The following is an 18,885-nucleotide window of genomic DNA, read 5'->3' as shown; positions in this document are numbered from 1 at the left end:
CTAAATGAGAACTTAAGAAAATTTAGCAGTTAAAAGGGACAGCTGTTCAGTGTTAAACAGTCACAGTATTTTAAAAGTTAATTCAAGCAGCACACTATGCAGTGCTATTTTACCACATGAAAGAAAGTGTGTGATGTTGTAGTAGGAAACATTCAACGAAATTTGGGTATTCTCCATTAAAAAGAAAGTCACAAAAATTTTGAGTATCCAAGGTTATATAGTTGATCATGACTCTGGTATGTTTTAAACCAAGCACTCCTATATAAACATAGGGTGATGTTATACAAAGGTAAAGGAATATGAAGAATTTAAAATGCACAATCAAAAGTAACAGGACGGTAGTTTAAAAATGAACATTAACTTGGAGCTTAAAAATTCTAATTTATTTCTCACAAATGCCACTTGATGCTTGACTCACAGCTTTATTTACATTTGTCTACAGCATCATTTCCTCATGAAATGAACTAGTACAGCTTAAACCAAATGAAATCATAATCATCTGAATTGTCTGTAAACTATTAGCTAAATTTATAACCTTGCATTTGCTTAGTACAGCCAAAGTTTCAAATACAGAAAGCACAAGAATAAACCAATGGTAACATGTAGACTCTAGAAGACCATCTGGGCAATTTAGAAGGTGGACTTTCAAGAAGTCTGAGGCACAATTACAAGAGAGTAAAGGTTCTTGTGCAACCTACAGTAAACGTAGCAAAGAAAATTAAGACATAAAAAAACAAGGGGAAGTTCTTTGTAAAAATATTATCAAAATACTTCTACATAAGGTATTTTGCTTTCATCTTTAGGTTAAGTTGAAGAGAAAAATCACTCATTTAAAAATAAACAAATAATTTTGTTTGGTCTACTGAACACCTTAAAACTTTTAAATTTTTAATTGCAGTAGACAATAACTTAAAATTAAGGAAAAAAAACCCAAAAAGTGGGTACTGACCCCCATGACAAAAAGTCCCCAGCACACTGTCGATTTCCCTTAATATACTTACCTTGCATTGTCACTGAAGATACTGCTAAGAGAAACCTTTCTGTTTTTAAGCCAGAGGACATAATGGAGCTCAGGTGACCAGATTTTAATTTTGAGAAATAAAACAAACTCTGAAAGTATTTTAAGCCATAAGTAATTTCAAGTGAATAGGAACAATAAGTATTTTCTGCGCGTCATGCAGAAATAAGCATTCATTTGTTACTCAAAAGAAAATTTTATGCAGTGTTTGAACATCTCAAGGCAAATAAATGTTCACTTAAATTCACATCTCTGTTGGTCTTTCAACCAGAGAAATATACTTCTGAAGCTTTCTTTGTTCCTCATTAACTATGATTTAACTTTGTCTGCACTACCATATGTGATAACTGGGTTTTTAAAGGATATCACATAAAGCTTCTTAAAAATATTAAGATAAACATCTCGAAATAGATGTTTTTCTCATCAGTAATACCAGTAAAGGAACTGGTTTTACATTTTTGCTCAAAATCATGTGTCAGGCAAGGAGAAATGAGTAACACCTCTTTCCTTCTGCAATTCACAAGATTTTTCTTCATTAAACGTGGTGGTACAGAAAGCAAAACTGAGTAAGAGAGAGAGACAAAGATTCTAAGGCACCCTCAGCATAGGGAATTTCAAAATAAAAGTTTCCAGTTGGCTTTTTCAACTAGTTTTACCTTTTCTGATTAAGAATCACTTTGACACAGATTAACATAAACAGGTGGACTCCTTTTCCCAGAATAACATAAACAGATTGTTTCCGACTACTTTACCACAGTCTTGCCTCCATGCCCAAAGTTCAGGCAAGCCTAGGTTATCCTGTCTTCAGTCAATAGACAGTTCATATTCGGAAATGAAAAAAAAACAAGAGTTCAAATTAGGAAACAAAGTACTTTGTCATAGCTGAAATGGTTTTAAGTGAAGCAAATGGTTGTAAATAATGAATGATAGAGCATATATTTTGGGACATTATGGCTTAAAATACTATTTACTTCTAATTTCACAAATAAACACAGCTGTATTGTTCTGAAAAGCAATGAAAGGCATGCACCTCTACTAGCAGATTTAGCACTTCTGACCAAGTAAGACACCAACTTCTTAAAAAATATGCTTCATGCACTGTACTGATTTTTTTTTAAGATGTAAATTTTAATACATTATTTCTTTTTTGAACTTGAACGGGAACCAGAATGGGATGATCCAGAAGATGACCTGTGGTGCCTGTAAGACATGAGGAGAAAGGAGATAATCTAGTAAGCTAGAGTTGGTTATCCAGCATTCATTCATAAGACTGTGAGAACATAAAAAAATAAAACCTCATTATGCTGGCAAAAATAATTAAAATATAAGATACAAATGTATACACATAATAACTAACTAGTGTTTAGATGTTGGATATGAGCCCAGTAATAGCATAACCTTAATTTAAAATTCTCTATAATTTACAAGTATCTTCTCTTTTCAAGATATAGCCACCTCTCAATTATTTAAGGTAATGAAGGAAAGCCTTGCAAAAATGTGTAAAATTACAGATAATATACAACAAAGGCATATAAACTTGGTAATGGAAGTGTGACTTAATCAATCCCTGTGATACACTGTAGTGTGGTAAGTCTATATGTAAAACAAATACAGCAAGGCTTCTGATTGTGTATGAAAGTATATATTCATAAATAATTACGTTTGGAAATCTAGGTCACACAAGATGATTGTACAATTAGTTATAGGGTTATATTCATGCAGCTAATATGAATAAGTCAATATATCAACCTGGGTAAAGTAGTGGTGTTCCGAGGGGTTGGCCCTGGGCTCAGGGTTGTTTAGTGTTTTCACCAATCACCTGGCTTATGGAATAGAGAACATGTTCATTAAGTTTAGATGACAACAAACTAGGGGGATTATATGTGGCTAAGATAAAAATTTGCAGAGTGGTAAGAAAGCAACAGAATGGATTTCATTCAAGTACGGAGTAATTTTTTTTACAAAGGAACAAATGCACAAAAACAACACTAGTCGTGTGTAAGCTTAATATCTAAACTTTAAAATGTGAAGCAAAATTAATCATTCTGTACAAGAAGGAATCATGAGGTAATCCTACCACTGAACCCAGCAATAATTAGATTCTACTTAATTCTTATTTTCACAAGCTGAAAGGATATGGAAAATTTGCAAAGACTACAAAGGAAATCATTAAAATGCCTATATAATTTGACATTGAGAATGTAGAGAAAGTTAATGAAACTGAGTAATTAATTAGCCTGTTGCAGAAAAGGCTGACAGATGACACCTGCACTCTCCAAATTTTAAAAATGTCAATACAAGTAAAGTGATCTAGTAAAGGTCTTTCTCTTAAAAAAAAAAGATTTGGACTGCAAGATGAAAAATGTATTAGCTACAAGAACAATTTCCTTATATCCTTATAGATGGGCATAAAACAATAATTTGCTGTGGAAAGGCATTTATACATATTTAAATGAGAAAAGATTTCCAATATCTAAAATAGTTAATTTTTTTTACTAGAGGCCCCAGAATTCTGATTTCTAATATTTAATGTAAAATCAATAACATAAATACATTTAAAAATCAACTTCGAAATTATTTCTACATACAGCCTCTGAATTACAATCTTAAAAGACAGAAATAACCGAGAGTTGGCTATAATAATCATATATGAAAATAAAAATTTAAACAATAAAATGACCAGATAGTGGAAGAGTGGTTTGATCTACAACTTTTCTAAGCAACCTGATCAAAGCACACAGGATAAACAAAGTAATTAATGGTTTTGAAATTCAAAGTTGAAAAGTGTAATTTAAAATTGGAACAAGGAGATAATGAAAATCTAATCCTTGACTAGGAAGTTTGATCTATTAAACACACTTAAGAACACCCATTCTTATTTCTACAGAAACCCAAACCTTTCGGGTGACCGTGATCTTGTTCGTCTTTTTTTGCGATCACCAGATGAAGAAGATCTAGAACGACTTCTCTTTCTGTTCCTCTCAGGAGATGATGATGAACTTGAATAAGATCTTTTTCGTGGGGAAGAAGAGCCCCTGTGGGACCTGGAGCTGGATCTTCATTGATTGAGAAACAAATCAAACATTTCATTAAAAGAAGAAATGAGGCAGACCATTTAGTTAACAGATAGCTCCAAAAATAAACAGGATATACAACTGAAAATTTTTTAAGAAGGAATACTTACTGCATACTCAACAGAAGACTTCTGGTTCAACCATGAAAACAATTCTACTTAAGTACAATTACTTTAATTTAATCTTTTTAACATTCTAAGTGTTCATCACTTATAATTAAAAACCAGCTTAATAAAGAAGAATTTTTTTTTAACTTAAGGCTTTCATTTTAAAGTATACATAAATAACAAAACCAAAAGGTAAACACATTTGCATGACTCTATGTCTAGAAAACATATTCCCATTTGGGAAACAAACTTGTATGTTATATACAACTTCCTGAGGCAAATAAACATAACAATTCCTTGAGGAATTATGCAACTTATTAGTTAAGTTGCTATACAAAAGGCAGGGATAAGGGACAGCAATGAGAAAGAACTATTAAACTACCAAATAAAGAAAAATAAAATGAATTAACTTTAAAACTTTGATTTATATTAACAATCTTTATTTTTATGAAGGACTACTATTCATGAAGTATGAAGTGTTGACATTCACATGTTTCAGGTAGAAGTAAATGTGCAAATGTTTAAATGCAAATTTTTTTCTTCATTTACATATTTTGGTTGAAGGAATTTAGCTCAAACTTCCCAAAAAATTCACCTTTGGGCTTAAAATAAAATCAGAAAGCCCAAAAGGAGAATTCTTTGGAAAGTTATAAGCAATGAAAAAAATGTTTGGGAAGAACATGAAGGCTGTTCTGTAAATCTGAATTCTAGTACTTCCCAAAGGGAACTAGGACTTAAGGATCTTCACCTAAGCAGCACTTAAATAAAAGTACTAAAACATTGATAATAAATAACAACAATAAACTCACTTGCTCTCCATTTTGTATTGGCTTAATACAAGCTTGCGTATCCTTTCTTCCTTTAATGTTAAACTGCAATTGCCCTCTATTTTTACCAAAAAACTATCATTAAACTTCAGTGTGAATTTCCACACAAGTGGAATTTTAGTCATTTTCAATTCTTGTTAGATGCTTTAAATAAATGATCAATAAATCAACTTAAAGGGCAGCGTATTCTGACCAAATTTAGGAAAAAAACTTCAAGTAAACACTAATGTTTCATTTGCTTCTTCACAAACTGTTTCCCTCTACAGGTTGGACTAAATGCAACCTGAAGTTAACAGCAATGCTTACTTAAGACCACATCCTACCTAGACTAACCAACCATACGTATTTTTTTTTTAACCAACCATACTTCTTGATTTAATTTGTAAAATTTAAGAGGAGTGCTTGTTCTATATATATTTATGCATAACATTTTATATTCATAATTCTATAATATTTTGTACAATATTACCAAAAAATGGAAACATTCCAGAAACTTTATCTGATATAAATGACAAAACAGTTTCTGTAAATACTGAAACAACTGCCCTACAAAACAAAATCTGTTTTTTTTTTTTTAAAGATTTTATTTATTTATTTGAGAGAGAGAGCACATGAGAAGGGGGAGGGTCAGAGGGAGAAGCAGACTCCCTGCAGAGCAGGGAGCCCGATGCGGGACTCGATCCAGGAACTCCAGGATCATGACCTGAGCCGAAGGCAGTTGCTTAACCAACTGAGCCACCCAGGCGCCCAACAAAATCTGTTTTGAGGCAAGGTTAATTTTCTTCCTTTTAAGAACATAGTAAACTTTTTCTTTTCTTTGCATATCTCTAACTTTATCTGAACTATTATTGCAAACATGATTTTTAATGGACTAGAGATCTGGTGATAGGACTTGGCTCCATCTTTCTATTTCATCACATTTTAGCTAACACAAAAATAACAAACCTTGCATTATGCAAAATAGCAACCTTAATTCAATCATGGGAATGTCTTGGCACACTGCTGGCAATGGAAACATCTCATGGTGAGAAAATTAAGCTGAGGCAAGTGCATTAGTTTTCTAATGCTAAAATAAAATTGACAAATAGAAGCAAAATAAGAGGAAAAAAGCAGCAACGCCTTCTGCAGCCTTTAAATATTTTTTCTCTCTGCTTTACAGAGAGATGCTACCTCATTCACCTTGATTTCGACCCACGAGATCTCGAACGTTCTCTGGAACTGGAACGAGATCTTGACTGCGAACTGGAAGAACTTCTTGAACGGGACCTGGAACAACATGGAAGGATTTTTTTTTCCAGGACCACTTAAATGAACTTTGTGAAATGAACACTGAAAGAAAAATATATGTTAGAGTTCATTTTCATATAAAAAGACAACTATTTGAGATATATATTTTCAAAACACAGTATTTTAAGGTAACTAAACAAAATGTTTAGTTTTAAACATTTTGTTTAAATATTTATGCCCAAAGTTAATTAAAAAAAATCAACTATCACTTTCCAAGTTTGACTAAATTACTCCAAAAATCAAATTGTACAAATAAAAACACTAAGCATTATCTCACTACATTAATATTGAATACTTTCTGTTCACAAATAATTTTTAAAGCAACCCAGGACTTACACAACCAGGAATACTGAATGATGCTGTTTATAATTTAACTTCTCTGATAGATCTCTATCAATTTCCCTAATAAAATTCCTTCTGTTTCCTTAGTCTCTAGCTAGTATGACACTTTAAGTATGACATGTGTATGTTTGTTTAATTGCTATGTTTTTCTGTCTACTCAAAGGTTAGAGAGTTAAAGAGAAAATACACTAACAATCCTGTCATTGTCTTAGGTAATTATATTATTGAAAAATGATACAAGGGGAGATAGATATGGCCCACTTAAATTTTAACAATCACAGAGGAAAAAAAATTCATGGGGCGCCTGGGTGGCTCAGTTGTTAAGCGTCTGCCTTCAGCTCAGTTCATGGTCCCAGCTCAGTTCATTGAGCCCTGCACTGGGCTCCCTGCTCCGCAGGAAGCCTGCTTCTCCCTCTCCCACTCTCCCTGCTGTGTTCCCTCTCTCGCTGTGTCTCTGTCACATAAATAAAATCTTAAAAAAAAAAAAAAGAAATAAAATTCACTTATTAACCTAATATATACCATTAATTTATCCCTTAAAATACCTTGTAGAAAAAGATTACTATTACATTTACATCTTAAAATTACTGTATTATCACTCCTATAAGCTTTCAGGCTTTATAGTACTCAAACAAAAATTATCTGTTAGGTACTCAATTAGCTAATATTTTTATCCCTAAATACCATTAAAATTCATGGCCCATGGCTTCACTGCATTGTGAATAGAATTCTTCAAGGGAACATTGTCTATATAAGGTACTGCTTTTGCTCACCTAAAATTTTCATTGTTGACTATGCAATCAGGTAATATTTATTAAAATTTTACATTACCAGCAAAATAATACTCAAGTACAACACCAACTAAATGCTTTTTCCTGGATATCTCAACACCATGAGCATTAAGCCAACAAACTAATATGTCTGAATTTGCTCCTTTACTCAAAATACCTCTATCAAAGTAAATTATTAAAACACTACATTAAGCAATTAGTGTCTAGAAAATTTCTATATTAGCCTTTAACATGAGTGAAAATATAAATCTTCACACTTTAAAGTTCCTAAATGTATACTACCTATTTACATAATTAAGCATCACTGTATATAATGGTTTAAATGAATTTTTTTAAAGTCTATTTAATAAAAGGCATGGTGCTAAAAATGGACCAAGGAAGTTTCACATTAAAACTTTGCATTTCTGAAAATACTAGACAATAACTTCATGGCGCTAAGAAAAAATTATTTTGTAAATGTGGACTTGAATGAAATCTCTAAAATAAAAAGGAAAGCTTATTCAGTCAAGAAAAACAAAATTTATAAATAAAGAAGTTAGATACTGACATTTTGACTGGTGTTACCCTTGACCTGTACCCGTTTACCTGGACCTAGACCTTGAACTTGAGGGGGAGGATGAGCGTGATGAAGATCGTGAATGTGAAGATCGAGACTTTGAGCGACTTCGTCTATTAGATTTCTTTTTATTACTATCTTCTTCTTCACTGGCATCAAGATTATATTTTGAGAGATCAGCATCATCTTCATCCTCATCCTAATAAAAATTCAATTATGTAGACATTTGTATATTAATACTATCTACTAGGAATGATGAACAGTTCTGTGTACTGGACATCTCCATATGGATATACAGTATCATCAACAGATGTATGGTATCATCGACATCTCAGCAAATTCTCAATCCTAAAATCTGCCTACTATATTTCTCATCTCAGCTAAACAGACTATCTTAGACTTTACAGTGAAGTAAACCTAAAAGTCGTACCTATTTCTTCTTTTTCTGTCACAATGTATCACCAAATAAGCTGTAAAGAATTTTCATTTTTATCCCTTAAAAGTCCTTGAATCCCCCTTTAGTCTAAGTTCACAACTTTGCTCTTTTCTCCCATATATTACCGTATAACCTCTCACGTAGTCTCCCTAACTCTAGTAATCCATTCTGCCTCCCTAGTATCTTAATATATTGACAGTCACCACTCTGAAACAGATCAGATTTGTTTGATCTCATTAAGAAACAAGCTTTAAAAATTGTTCCACATTTATTTGTTTAGTTGCATTTGAGGACTTCTTATGATTAGACCTCAAGTGTATCCTTAATCTGGATGTATACATCAGATCATAAAACTTTATACTCTGGACTTAGAATGAACACCCCCTGACCTGATGGTGGTGTTCATCCCTCTCACCACATTCTCCCCTCTGCTCTAACATTTATGCATGATTTTTTGATGTTGCTTGTTTCTTTCCTATTTAAACTTTTACTTGCTGTTCTCTGCCTGAACGTGCTCTGACCACAGCTCTTATGGCCAGCACCTAATATCATTCTATCATTCAAGGTCTCAGCTCAAATTTCACCCTCAGTAATCTCTCCATCCACTGAAACCAAAGTAGCTCTGCTCATGATCTGTTATCACATTTATCTTTACAATACCATTGCTATCTAAACTGTCTTGTTCATTTATGTCTTTCTCCTTGAGAATTGAAGTTCCATTAAAAGAAGGATGGCTCTGTCTCCATTATTATTGTATCTCCAGAGCCAGAAGAGTGCTTGGCAGAGTGAAGCCTGAAACCTTTTTGAGAACAAATGAATACATAAAACGTATCTTCACTATTGGACAAAGACCATTGGAAAGATTCATGTTATATCATAGCTCAATTAAGGCCAAAGGGAAATAAGACAAGGAAATCATTTACCTCATCTAATTTATATTTAGAAAGATCTTCATCCTCATCCTCTTCTTCTCCCTCAGATTCTTTATCTTCAACTTCCTTTAAAATAGATGCAGGACCAACTGCCTTCCCTCTGTATTTTTTCTTTTTACGTCCAAACTAGAGGAAAAGTTTCATATTTCTGTTAGCTGAAAATGTTTTAAAATTACTACTTTTTCTAAGAAATTACTTTTATATACTTAAGTCAATAAATATTTTCAAGTTAATTGTAACAATTATATATTTAAGTTAGGACTTCTTAAAAAATGGTAAGCTGCCTTAAAGAATACAAAGTATACTTATAAAAAATACATTTATTATCTCTTTGCATGTAAGATATTTTTTACATGTTTTCTAATTTGTGTTCAACCTGCACACTAATGTATAGCTTACCTCATCATATTCACCATCAGATTCTTCTCTTTCTATATATTCAACATTTTCTCTTTCATTAAAACCACCACCATAGCCTAAAAAGGGAAGAGGCATAAACTGTTACCCTATGACAATTCATTAAAATAACAAAAACATGTCAAAATCACCTCCAAGCAACAGAAAAAAAAAAAGAAAAATCTCATAAATGACATTTGCCTAGCTAGTAAATTACTAGTTTTAAAAAAGCATACTAAAAAGTATCACTACAGAGAACAGTGTCAAAGTTACATACTTTGGCTGAAAAAGTCCTGCTGCTACATTTCTAGCTCTTCTCAATTTTAAAATGTCCTGTATGACTTAGACTATGCATGCAATACATGGGTGGAAAACATCTCCTCAAATCTATGCTATAACCAAGTTCTGAAACAACTTTCTTCTGTACTTTATCGTAATTCTTCTGAGAGGAGTGGGCTCAGTAAGAACTAAGAATCAAATTTCACTGATTACCAGCTGTAGACCGTAATCTTTTGATATGTTGAAATTTTGCTGGAATAAAATGTAGCCAATGTTCAGAATGTTCCTAATCATATAAATACAATGACATAATAAAGGTCACCCAAACTGGTTTTAATACAACTATTTTTAATATATTGTTCAAAGTAGGCACTAAACTTTTAAACTGAAAATAGTCTATTAAAAAGTAGTCAAGATCAGCAAACCACTATTCTTTGATATCACAACATCTATAATTGGATTGACCGTTTTTTGACACAAGCTTAAGAGAAACTGGAGTTAATTTTAGAGAAAGAGTGAGATTTTGAATAAATCTCCCACTGAAAAAATAATAAGACATTATGTCAGCAAGAGCAACATTATCTAACTACTACTGCACATACTGTAGAGCAGTATCAGCACATAAAGGCAGTGATTCCAAGATGTAAGGATTTCATAAACGAGCAAAACACTAAATATATTTATGAACAAAAAAGTATTTTTAAAGAACTTAGGATATGTGTCTTTAAAATTATCAATCATGGGCTTAAAAAATGATCAATTACCCTATCATTTTATAAGAGACACAAATAGTAGAAGGAATAGAACTATCCCAACAAAATAATGTAATAAATTTAACTTTCTTAAAAAAAAATCACATTCATCTTATCTTCATTAGAGTTTGTACCAGTGAAAACTGCAATGTGTAGGTGCTTATCCCTGAAATACTTGCATGTGATCCCTTTCTTCCTTCCTCCTCCTACCTTATTTCAGAGACAATATGGATTTCAATTGTGTTATACATGAATTTCCTTTTGCTTCTGTGAGTGGATTAAATAGCAGTAACAACTTTTCCTTACTAAAATCTTGGCTCTAGCTTTTCAGAAATTAAATATAAAAAGAGAAAATCAAGTACAAACATGATGAACCTCAAGGAAACGGCTCATATTCAATGCTAATTTTAGATTACAAATACTGTAGAAAAGTTATAATTCAATGTAGTTTGTTACCTCTAGATATGTTTAATGTTATATCAGTATGTCCTGGGATTAAGGTATGAGTAATGTAATAAACAACAAATTTTGAAAGATGACTAATAATAAAGAGCTAAGCTTCAAACTACGTAAAAGTAGGAGAAAAACAAAATTTCACAGGATCTAGATGGAAAATAAGTCATTTTAAGAGATGATTAATAATAAAGAACTAAACTCTAAAAACTTAAAAGGAAAAAAAACTAAAACAAAAACAAACCAAAAAAATCCACAGGATTTAGATGGGAATTAATTCACATATGGGGGGAAAAAAAAGGACAGTGAACAAATATAATGCAAAATCATGACTACCTTCAGGTCAGTAGTACAGAAAAATGCCTGATAAACTAGACTGTTATATGTGAAAATGTGTAAAAATATTAAAACAATCCTATTTAAATTCAATAGTTGGGCTTTTAGAGTTCTTTGTTCACGTTTAAGTAACTTGCAGCTGAAAAATGACATAGCAAATAAATTAGGATTTAGAAAGTGAACTGTAATTCACAAGTAATTTTGCACAGCCATGTTAATAAAATTACTTTGTTTCAAAAAAGATTTTATTTGAGAATGAGAGAGAGAACACGAGCCTGGGGAGGGCAGAGGGAGAGGCAGACTCCCTGAGCAGGGAGCCCGATGTGGGACTTGAACCAGGACCCCAGGACCATGACCTGAGCCGAAAGCAGCCGCTTAACCGACAGAGCCACCCAGGCGCCCTGTCAATTTACTTTAAAATGAATATCATAGCAAATACAAAGCTAATCTCGTGTTCTCATATAGGCTACAGGAAAATGAACTTAATTTTTGACAAGAACATTACTGAAGTATTTTATTTGAAGGGATAATGCAGAAGTCAGCAATCTTTCAGTAGCACATCAAGTTTTCTTTTACGCACAGACTATCCCACGTTTAGGAAATGTTCCCCAGAACCTCGGACTTCCTTATTAAAAATAGTAGAGACACTGGAGAGCAATGCTCTAGGTTATTTCACACCTTCAACTGTGACAACTAGTTATAGCCAGAGAAGTGGGAAAGGGTCAAGACACCAGAATCACAGAAGAAAATACTGAGTAAAGGAAAAGTGAGAAGACCTCAAACTTTGAAGACTTCAGTTGCTCTTGCAATAGTGGAACTTTAAAGGAAGAGTCACAAATGAAGCTTTTACTTTGGAAAACAAAATAAAACAAAACATCTCTGGCTGCCAACAGGGCAGGGAGGCAGAATATGTACAGACACCAGCTAAGGGGCTAGTTCTCCAAGACAAGATATAGTGGTATTCCTATCTAGGGGAGTGGTGGAAAAGAATTTTGGAGGGAATAGAGGAGAAATGAAGGAGTTACTAAGCACATCTAGATTTCTGGTTTATGCAACAAGCATATGGTGGGTAGTACTAATCATGAGAAAGAGATCACTAGAAGAGCGCCAGGTCCTGGGAGAAAATCATGCGGTCAGTTTGGATATAGTAAGTTTGACATTTACATGATAATGCTGAATAGGCAGCTGAATATATGGCTCAAAGAAGTCTCAACTGAAGACATACATCTGAGTATTATGGTGTGCCGAAAATTACTTAAACTTAGGGCTTAGAAAAAAATGCCTAGAAAATAAAGGGCAAAGAATTAGAGACCGGACCCTGAAGATACTCAACAAACATTCTGTGGCCAGGCAGAAGACGATGAATCTAAAAAGGACACAAATAAACTACCAGAGGTGTGGGGAGAAAAAAAATAAAAATTAAAACATATACTTTAGAGGTGAAGAAAGGAAAAAAAAAAGGGAGACTCTTATTAGAAGGCCCCAACCTACCCAATTAATATAAAGGCTAAGAATGAGAAGAGTGGGGTAAGATTTGAGGATTGAAGAAAAAATATCTAGGACACTGGACTATAATCTCACATGAGAGAATATTATTAAACAAACAAAAAACAAAACAAAAACACACCAAAAAATGGGGGGAATAAAAAAAGAATTTCTGTTGCAGTTTTGAAGGGCTAGGTCCAGATGATTCTGGAAGGGCTAATGGGTCTCATAACCGCAGAAACCACACAGTGGAAGTGATCTGAAGTTCTCAAGGAAAAGAAAACAGGGAAGTAGTTTAGTAAGTCTAAGTCTGACAATGATAACTATATATAGAAGAAAGACTTTGATTATATGATGTATGAGTCGCTACATGATAAAATCAGATTTGATAATGTGGTTGAGCTAACTGTTGATAATGAAAAACTATATTCGATTAGGTAAATATTTTCATCTCACCACAGAGAACACACAAAGCCAATGGTAACCTATTACTTAGACCAATGGTTACCAAACACCATCCTAATCACCTACAGATTTTTGGGACACACACCCAAAGAGCATTCATAGGTCTGTTTTGAAGTCTGTTTTTAAAAAAGTTTCTCAAATGACACCAAGACACAGCCAAATTTGGGAATTCCTGCCTAATCGTTAAGACAATTATCTTAAAAGGTGCCTCTCTGCCCTTCCTAATGTCACTATTTGTTAGCATAGGACTCTGTAACACTGTACTTCGTAAACTGTGATACTATTAAACAAGATGACCTTTCTTGGGTATGAAAAAATATCAAGATAAAAACCTAAGGGCAGAACAGACAGAATCCTCAACTACTATGCTCTTATAAGAGAAGGTGATAGAATTGTTAATTAATTTTTCTTTCTTTTAAAATCATTTAGTTAGAATGTGATTGTATTTTACCTGTTCTTTCTTCTAACTTAGCATACTTTGGAGTATTACACATGTTACACTCTGATCTTCTGGCCCAATTCACATTACTGCATCTTTAGAAGAGAAAAATACCAGATTAGTAGTCTATAATGCAATATAAGAAAAAAAGTAAATTTTTAGACATTCTAGAATTTTAATAAAAACTAGGATGAAATCACTACCATAAAGCAATGTTTATTAAGAATACTGCAAAGAAAATGTACCACTAGCGCACATTTTCTAAAGAGAAAATATGGATTCCGACGAAAGACTGAACTATTTAAGCAGAGAAGCAAAAGCTATACAGTTTGAAGAGTGCCTTTGTCATTTTTTCAAAAATGAGGCAAATTATACCTACAGAGATTTTGATGCTTTAGAGGGAAAATTCATTTTAAATTAAAGGTTTCACTAATTTTTCAGTCTCCAAATTCACCTCAAAGAACAGTAAAGTTATACCTTCCAAATAAAGTTAAATTTGTTTTTGAGGAGTAAGTGCAAGGACTGAATTTCACAGCATATCAAATCCAGTGATTTAATCTGTTGGAAAATTCTCCAATAGAAATTTAATATCTACAGGATCAGAAATTTATGAAAACCCTCTTCTGATTCAGTCCTTTTACATATATGTGATTCATCTGCACAACAGAAAAGATAGAAGTTGGAGAAAAATCTATACAGAACTTGAAAATCAAAGTATTATGGAAAAACTACCTAACGAGAGATAGTTATAGCAAAGTTACGATTCTAAAACTATTTTGTAAACAGGCAAAATGAATTTTGTAGTGTATTTTCGTATTAATGATAGAGGCTGAAAATTTTTGACATTTTTCAATAGAAACAAGTAGGTTTTGGTAGTTTTAAATAGCCTTTTTTTTGGGAATGCAAGCTTACCTTAAGCACTCATTAACTACTATACATAATCCATCACAGTAAAAACTAATACTATCATTAAAAAATGAGAATTTAAAAATTCTTTATACTTCTCTATCAGATACGGACTAAACAATCAACGTATCTTTGATTTAAAAGGTTTCCTTGGTTTGTCAATGTGACTAGTAAGAACTGGAAATATTAACAAGTAGTGGCTAGACATATTATTATGGAAGAAAAAGTGGATAATTTAAAACACATACGTTTTGCACTGCCAGTCATTAGCACTAAAAAGGCCTCGGCTCTTTTCTGCAAGTGTCTTCCCTATTTCAGTACCCCCAGCTTTCATCATCTTAGCCTCAGTTGTTTTCTCTGAAAATAGAGGAAAATAATGCATTATGAATCTGGGGAAATTAAAAAAATAATCTGTATATAGTCGTAATAGAGCTTCCTTAAATGCTTACCCCGACCACATCTATTACAGCTGGTTCTTCTGGCAAAGTTTACATTTCCACATCTGAAAATAAAGAAAAGAAATACAGAGATATTATTTAAATCTACAGAATTTTTTAAAAGTTCTATATGCACAACTTTTAATGTGTCCTTACTATACACCTATATCCAGAACTTCTAACGCCATCTCAAATTACAAACAAACAAAAACAAAAAACCAACCCCCACCCCATTCTCGCAATGTAGGTGGAAAAAATGTAAGACTTAAAATCACAAGGACAGGATAAAAAACTCCAATCTTTCACTAACTGGTTAGTCATTTAGGATCTCTGTGTTTCAGTGTTCTATTAGCACCTATCATTGATTATAACAAAATCCCCTTGGCAAAGGTGACGTAAGATAGGATTCCACTTCAACAATTTTTTATTGAGAGGCACTGAGAGTTAAAACAACTTCACAATAAATCCTAGTATAGAAAATAAGAAGATATATACAAAAATGTGTTAAGTAGTATAAAAAATACATAATCCTAAAGATGGACCAAGGGGTAAAACAAAGATAAATCAGAGACGGTTTCATGGATCTTGACAAAACAACAATCTTTTTACAAGCTGGAGATAACAATGTAAAGAAGATAGGTTATACTAACTAAAAATATAAATAGGTTCAATAATTACAAGGAAATGGAGTTTTCTGGGGGTATTTATCAAACCTCTGAAACCTAGTTGAAAGAAATAACCACAAGCAATAAATTCAACATGGTGCAACACAACACAGTATGACTTGTTTATATTCAGCAAACTTAATTAAAAACAAGAAAATTATCATGTGCACTAACAATGATAGTCTTAAAAATGCATCTGTATATTGGTAAAAGCATGTTAAAAGCTCTGAATGACATGCAAAGCTTAAGTTTTAAAAAGTTGATTTCTTTTAGGTGTTATAATAGCATGAAATAAACATGTGAATTATGGAATGGGTATAAAGTGAGCATTCCATATAATTTTTAGATTTTTTTCCCCATAAAAAATATGCCTTGTGACCCAAATAAGCATTGAAAATATATCAAATATATCCTAAACATACACACTGTAGAAATAATACTCTATTCACATAATTGTAAGGGAGTTGAATGTACTCTCTTAGACCTACTTCAAATACCTGCATATGCTGTCATAATGACACCATCAAAGGCACATCATTCTACAAGTAACCAACAACACAAAAATCACAAGTTGTTTATCTTTTTAATGTTTTCAATAGTCTGTATCACTTAGAGCAATGCTATTCATAGCATATGAATTTGTTCTATTCAATACTGTCAGGTTGACCTGATCCTTCAGTTCATCTCAATCTTTACCAAATGAGCCATCCATTTATTATGAAATAAACGCAACAATATTTCATTTAAACTACTTAAAGTGTGGATAGAAGTCAAATTTTGGGGAAATACGGATTTAATGTCCTTTAAGGACAGTAAGTGATTTAACTTTTCTAAAACTACTACTGATAGCTATCAGTTAAGAGTATTCACATTTGGTATATTTTGTTGCTCTACACACTATCTATACTATCATGTATTCACTAAAAGGGAGCTATTCTATGCCAGTCTTTTAGTAAAGTTAAATAACCTACTTACGTGGTCTGTAAGCAATAGAACTGGAATTAAACCCACTTTTGTTTGCTTCAGAGTTTCTCCTCTTTACTACCATGAACTCTATACTTGTGGCTAGCTTAAGAAGAAATCAAAACATTTTTATTTGAATGTGAGTTGTGCATTCAGTTTTTTGGACAATTACTTTTCATGCTCAAATAGGTACATTTATTTGAACACCCTTCAAAAGAATCTGGCAATTTAATAGAGCACACTGGCTTCAGCAACAATGTCAAACAGCTCAGCCACTAAAACACGTGCTTCTCTGCTGCAGTAATCTCCAGGGCTGAACAGCCAAAAACACAGGCCTCTCGGCTCTAACGAGGCGATATTGTGGGGAAATTAAAGATCAATAAAGAGAAAAAAGTCAAAATTTCCTGAATCAAAGAAGGGCAGTGTTTGGACGGGGGGCAGATACAAACAGTAGGGAAGAAAGCTGAAATTAAAAACTAAAAAACCAAGGCAAATTATGAGAAGCAAAAAGACGAGTTCGAGAAAGCAGCTTCCCGCGAACGAGAGTAAAGTTCTGCAGGAAAAAGTCACGTGGGGCATATCCAATCGCAAGCTGGCCTCGACTCTGGAGATTTCCTTATCGCGGAAACCTGGCCGAGGCGGGGGTGGGGTGTGGGGGCAAAAGGTAGGCCATCTCGCTCTCGAAAAAGAGGCGCTGCCTTGGAGAGACAATGTCGAGGAAACGTGGAGACATACTCAACACAAAGGCTCCCGAAAAGAGCTCATCGAGAAGAGACCGGAGTCTCCTTCCCGCCTGGAAGCTGGCGGTTCGCCGCCTCAATCCGGCTTGAGGTACCGGAGACCTTAAGAACGGCAAACGCCGAGCGAACCTGGGAAAGCGTCTACCGATAAACCCTTCCCCAGTTCAGGACCCTTCATGAACTCACTTTTTGTCAGGGCAAATCCAGTCACCGTCACTGACTCGGAAATTCTTCGTCGACATCTTGGACGCCGCCACCACAACCACCCGCAGCTACGTCTTCGCAGGAGGAAGCGGGCTGGGGACTTTCGGCACTCTGGGGCTGTCCCCATGACGCCTGACTCCGACGCACCACTGCACCAGGGCTTGATAATGAGGACGCTCGGCCGAGACTGAGTGTGAACGTTGTAGTCCAGAGTAAGATGCCTGTGCGATTGTTTCCTGGCCGAGAGAGTTATGGTGCAAATGTATTCTTTGGAGCTAAAGTAACAGGCGCCGCAGGGTCAGCCCAGGCTGGAGGCCTTCGTGGCACTGGAAGCCTCAGAGAGCCCCCTACAGGCGGGAGGACCCGAAAGGAAAATACTTCCGCTCATATGGGCGGAGCTAGGGAGCCTAGGCGGAAGTGACTGTAATCAGGTTTGAGTTTGGGACCGCGGGTTGCTCAGGCTAGGTGTAGAGGGTGAGTACGGTGGGCTAGTCAAGTATTTGTAGAAGCTATTTTAATAAAGGATTCAGAACTCTGTTCTTTAATTATGCACACAGCGCACGGATACCATTTAGAAGTTTACTGTTTTTTGACACGTAGATAAAACAGATAAGCAATGTACACGTGGGAACCGACCAGTAGTTTTGAACTAGGATGTTGCCAATATTGTTGAAATTATCTGTGTCTTTTATCCCTTGCTTCCCTCCAGGGGTAACACTTTCCTCTATTTTGGGGTTATTCTTTTGCTTTTTAAAAATTTATGTTTATAAACTGTTGAGCTTTTACAAGGATAGTTGGTTGTTACGTAATTTACAGCCTTTTTTTGTCCCCCCACTCAACAGTGTATTTCCAAATTCGTTTTAGGTTGTTGCATATATTTCCATGTGCCTGTAGTTCCTTAATTTTACTGCTGTATAGTGATAATATTTCTTTCTGTGACAGCTTATCCCTTCTATTTACCAGGTTTGTCGTTACAAACAACGCTAGTATAAACA

General features: G+C 34.0%; 1 protein-coding gene across 3 annotated transcripts; it reads right to left on the bottom strand.

Annotated features, from left to right (window-relative positions):
• Positions 1 to 361: 361 nt before the first annotated feature.
• On the bottom strand, positions 362 to 17,964 carry ZRANB2 (zinc finger RANBP2-type containing 2). 3 transcript variants are annotated; one of them, XM_028102487.2, is made up of 11 exons: positions 17,873 to 17,964; positions 15,331 to 15,383; positions 15,130 to 15,238; positions 13,988 to 14,070; positions 9,770 to 9,846; positions 9,362 to 9,496; positions 8,032 to 8,201; positions 6,206 to 6,292; positions 3,916 to 4,074; positions 2,768 to 2,841; positions 362 to 2,218 (listed from the first exon to the last, which is right to left on the bottom strand). In XM_028102487.2, exons 1-10 carry the CDS (start codon positions 17,926 to 17,928, stop codon positions 2,808 to 2,810), a joined length of 963 nt encoding a protein of 320 aa, XP_027958288.1. In that variant the 5' UTR covers positions 17,929 to 17,964; the 3' UTR covers positions 362 to 2,218; positions 2,768 to 2,807. The 3 variants fall into 3 exon arrangements, with proteins under 3 accessions (XP_027958288.1, XP_027958287.1, XP_087878514.1); XM_028102486.2 differs by lacking the exon at positions 2,768 to 2,841; XM_088022388.1 differs by lacking the exon at positions 362 to 2,218 and having other exon boundaries at positions 2,768 to 2,837.
• Between the last annotated feature and the right edge of the window lie 921 nt (positions 17,965 to 18,885).

This window comes from Eumetopias jubatus, unplaced genomic scaffold (genome assembly GCF_037043125.1).
Source record: "Eumetopias jubatus isolate StellerSeaLion01/CBP00866 unplaced genomic scaffold, mEumJub1_p1.0 scaffold_4, whole genome shotgun sequence".
NCBI classification, from domain to species: Eukaryota; Metazoa; Chordata; class Mammalia; order Carnivora; family Otariidae; genus Eumetopias; species Eumetopias jubatus.
Note: the sequence above shows the minus strand (reverse complement) of the source record. Positions and strands in the feature narration are given on the sequence as shown.

Excerpts from the sequence above, each read along its gene's own strand:
- ZRANB2 (XM_028102486.2), bottom strand. The coding sequence starts at position 17,928 with ATGTCGACGAAGAATTTCCGAGTCAGTGACGGTGACTGGATTTGCCCT. Across the intron at positions 9,497-9,769 it reads CTGATGGTGAATATGATGAG|TTTGGACGTAAAAAGAAAAA; the intron begins GTAAGCTATACA and ends CTTTTCCTCTAG. Across the intron at positions 8,202-9,361 it reads CTAAATATAAATTAGATGAG|GATGAGGATGAAGATGATGC; the intron begins GTAAATGATTTC and ends AATTTTTATTAG.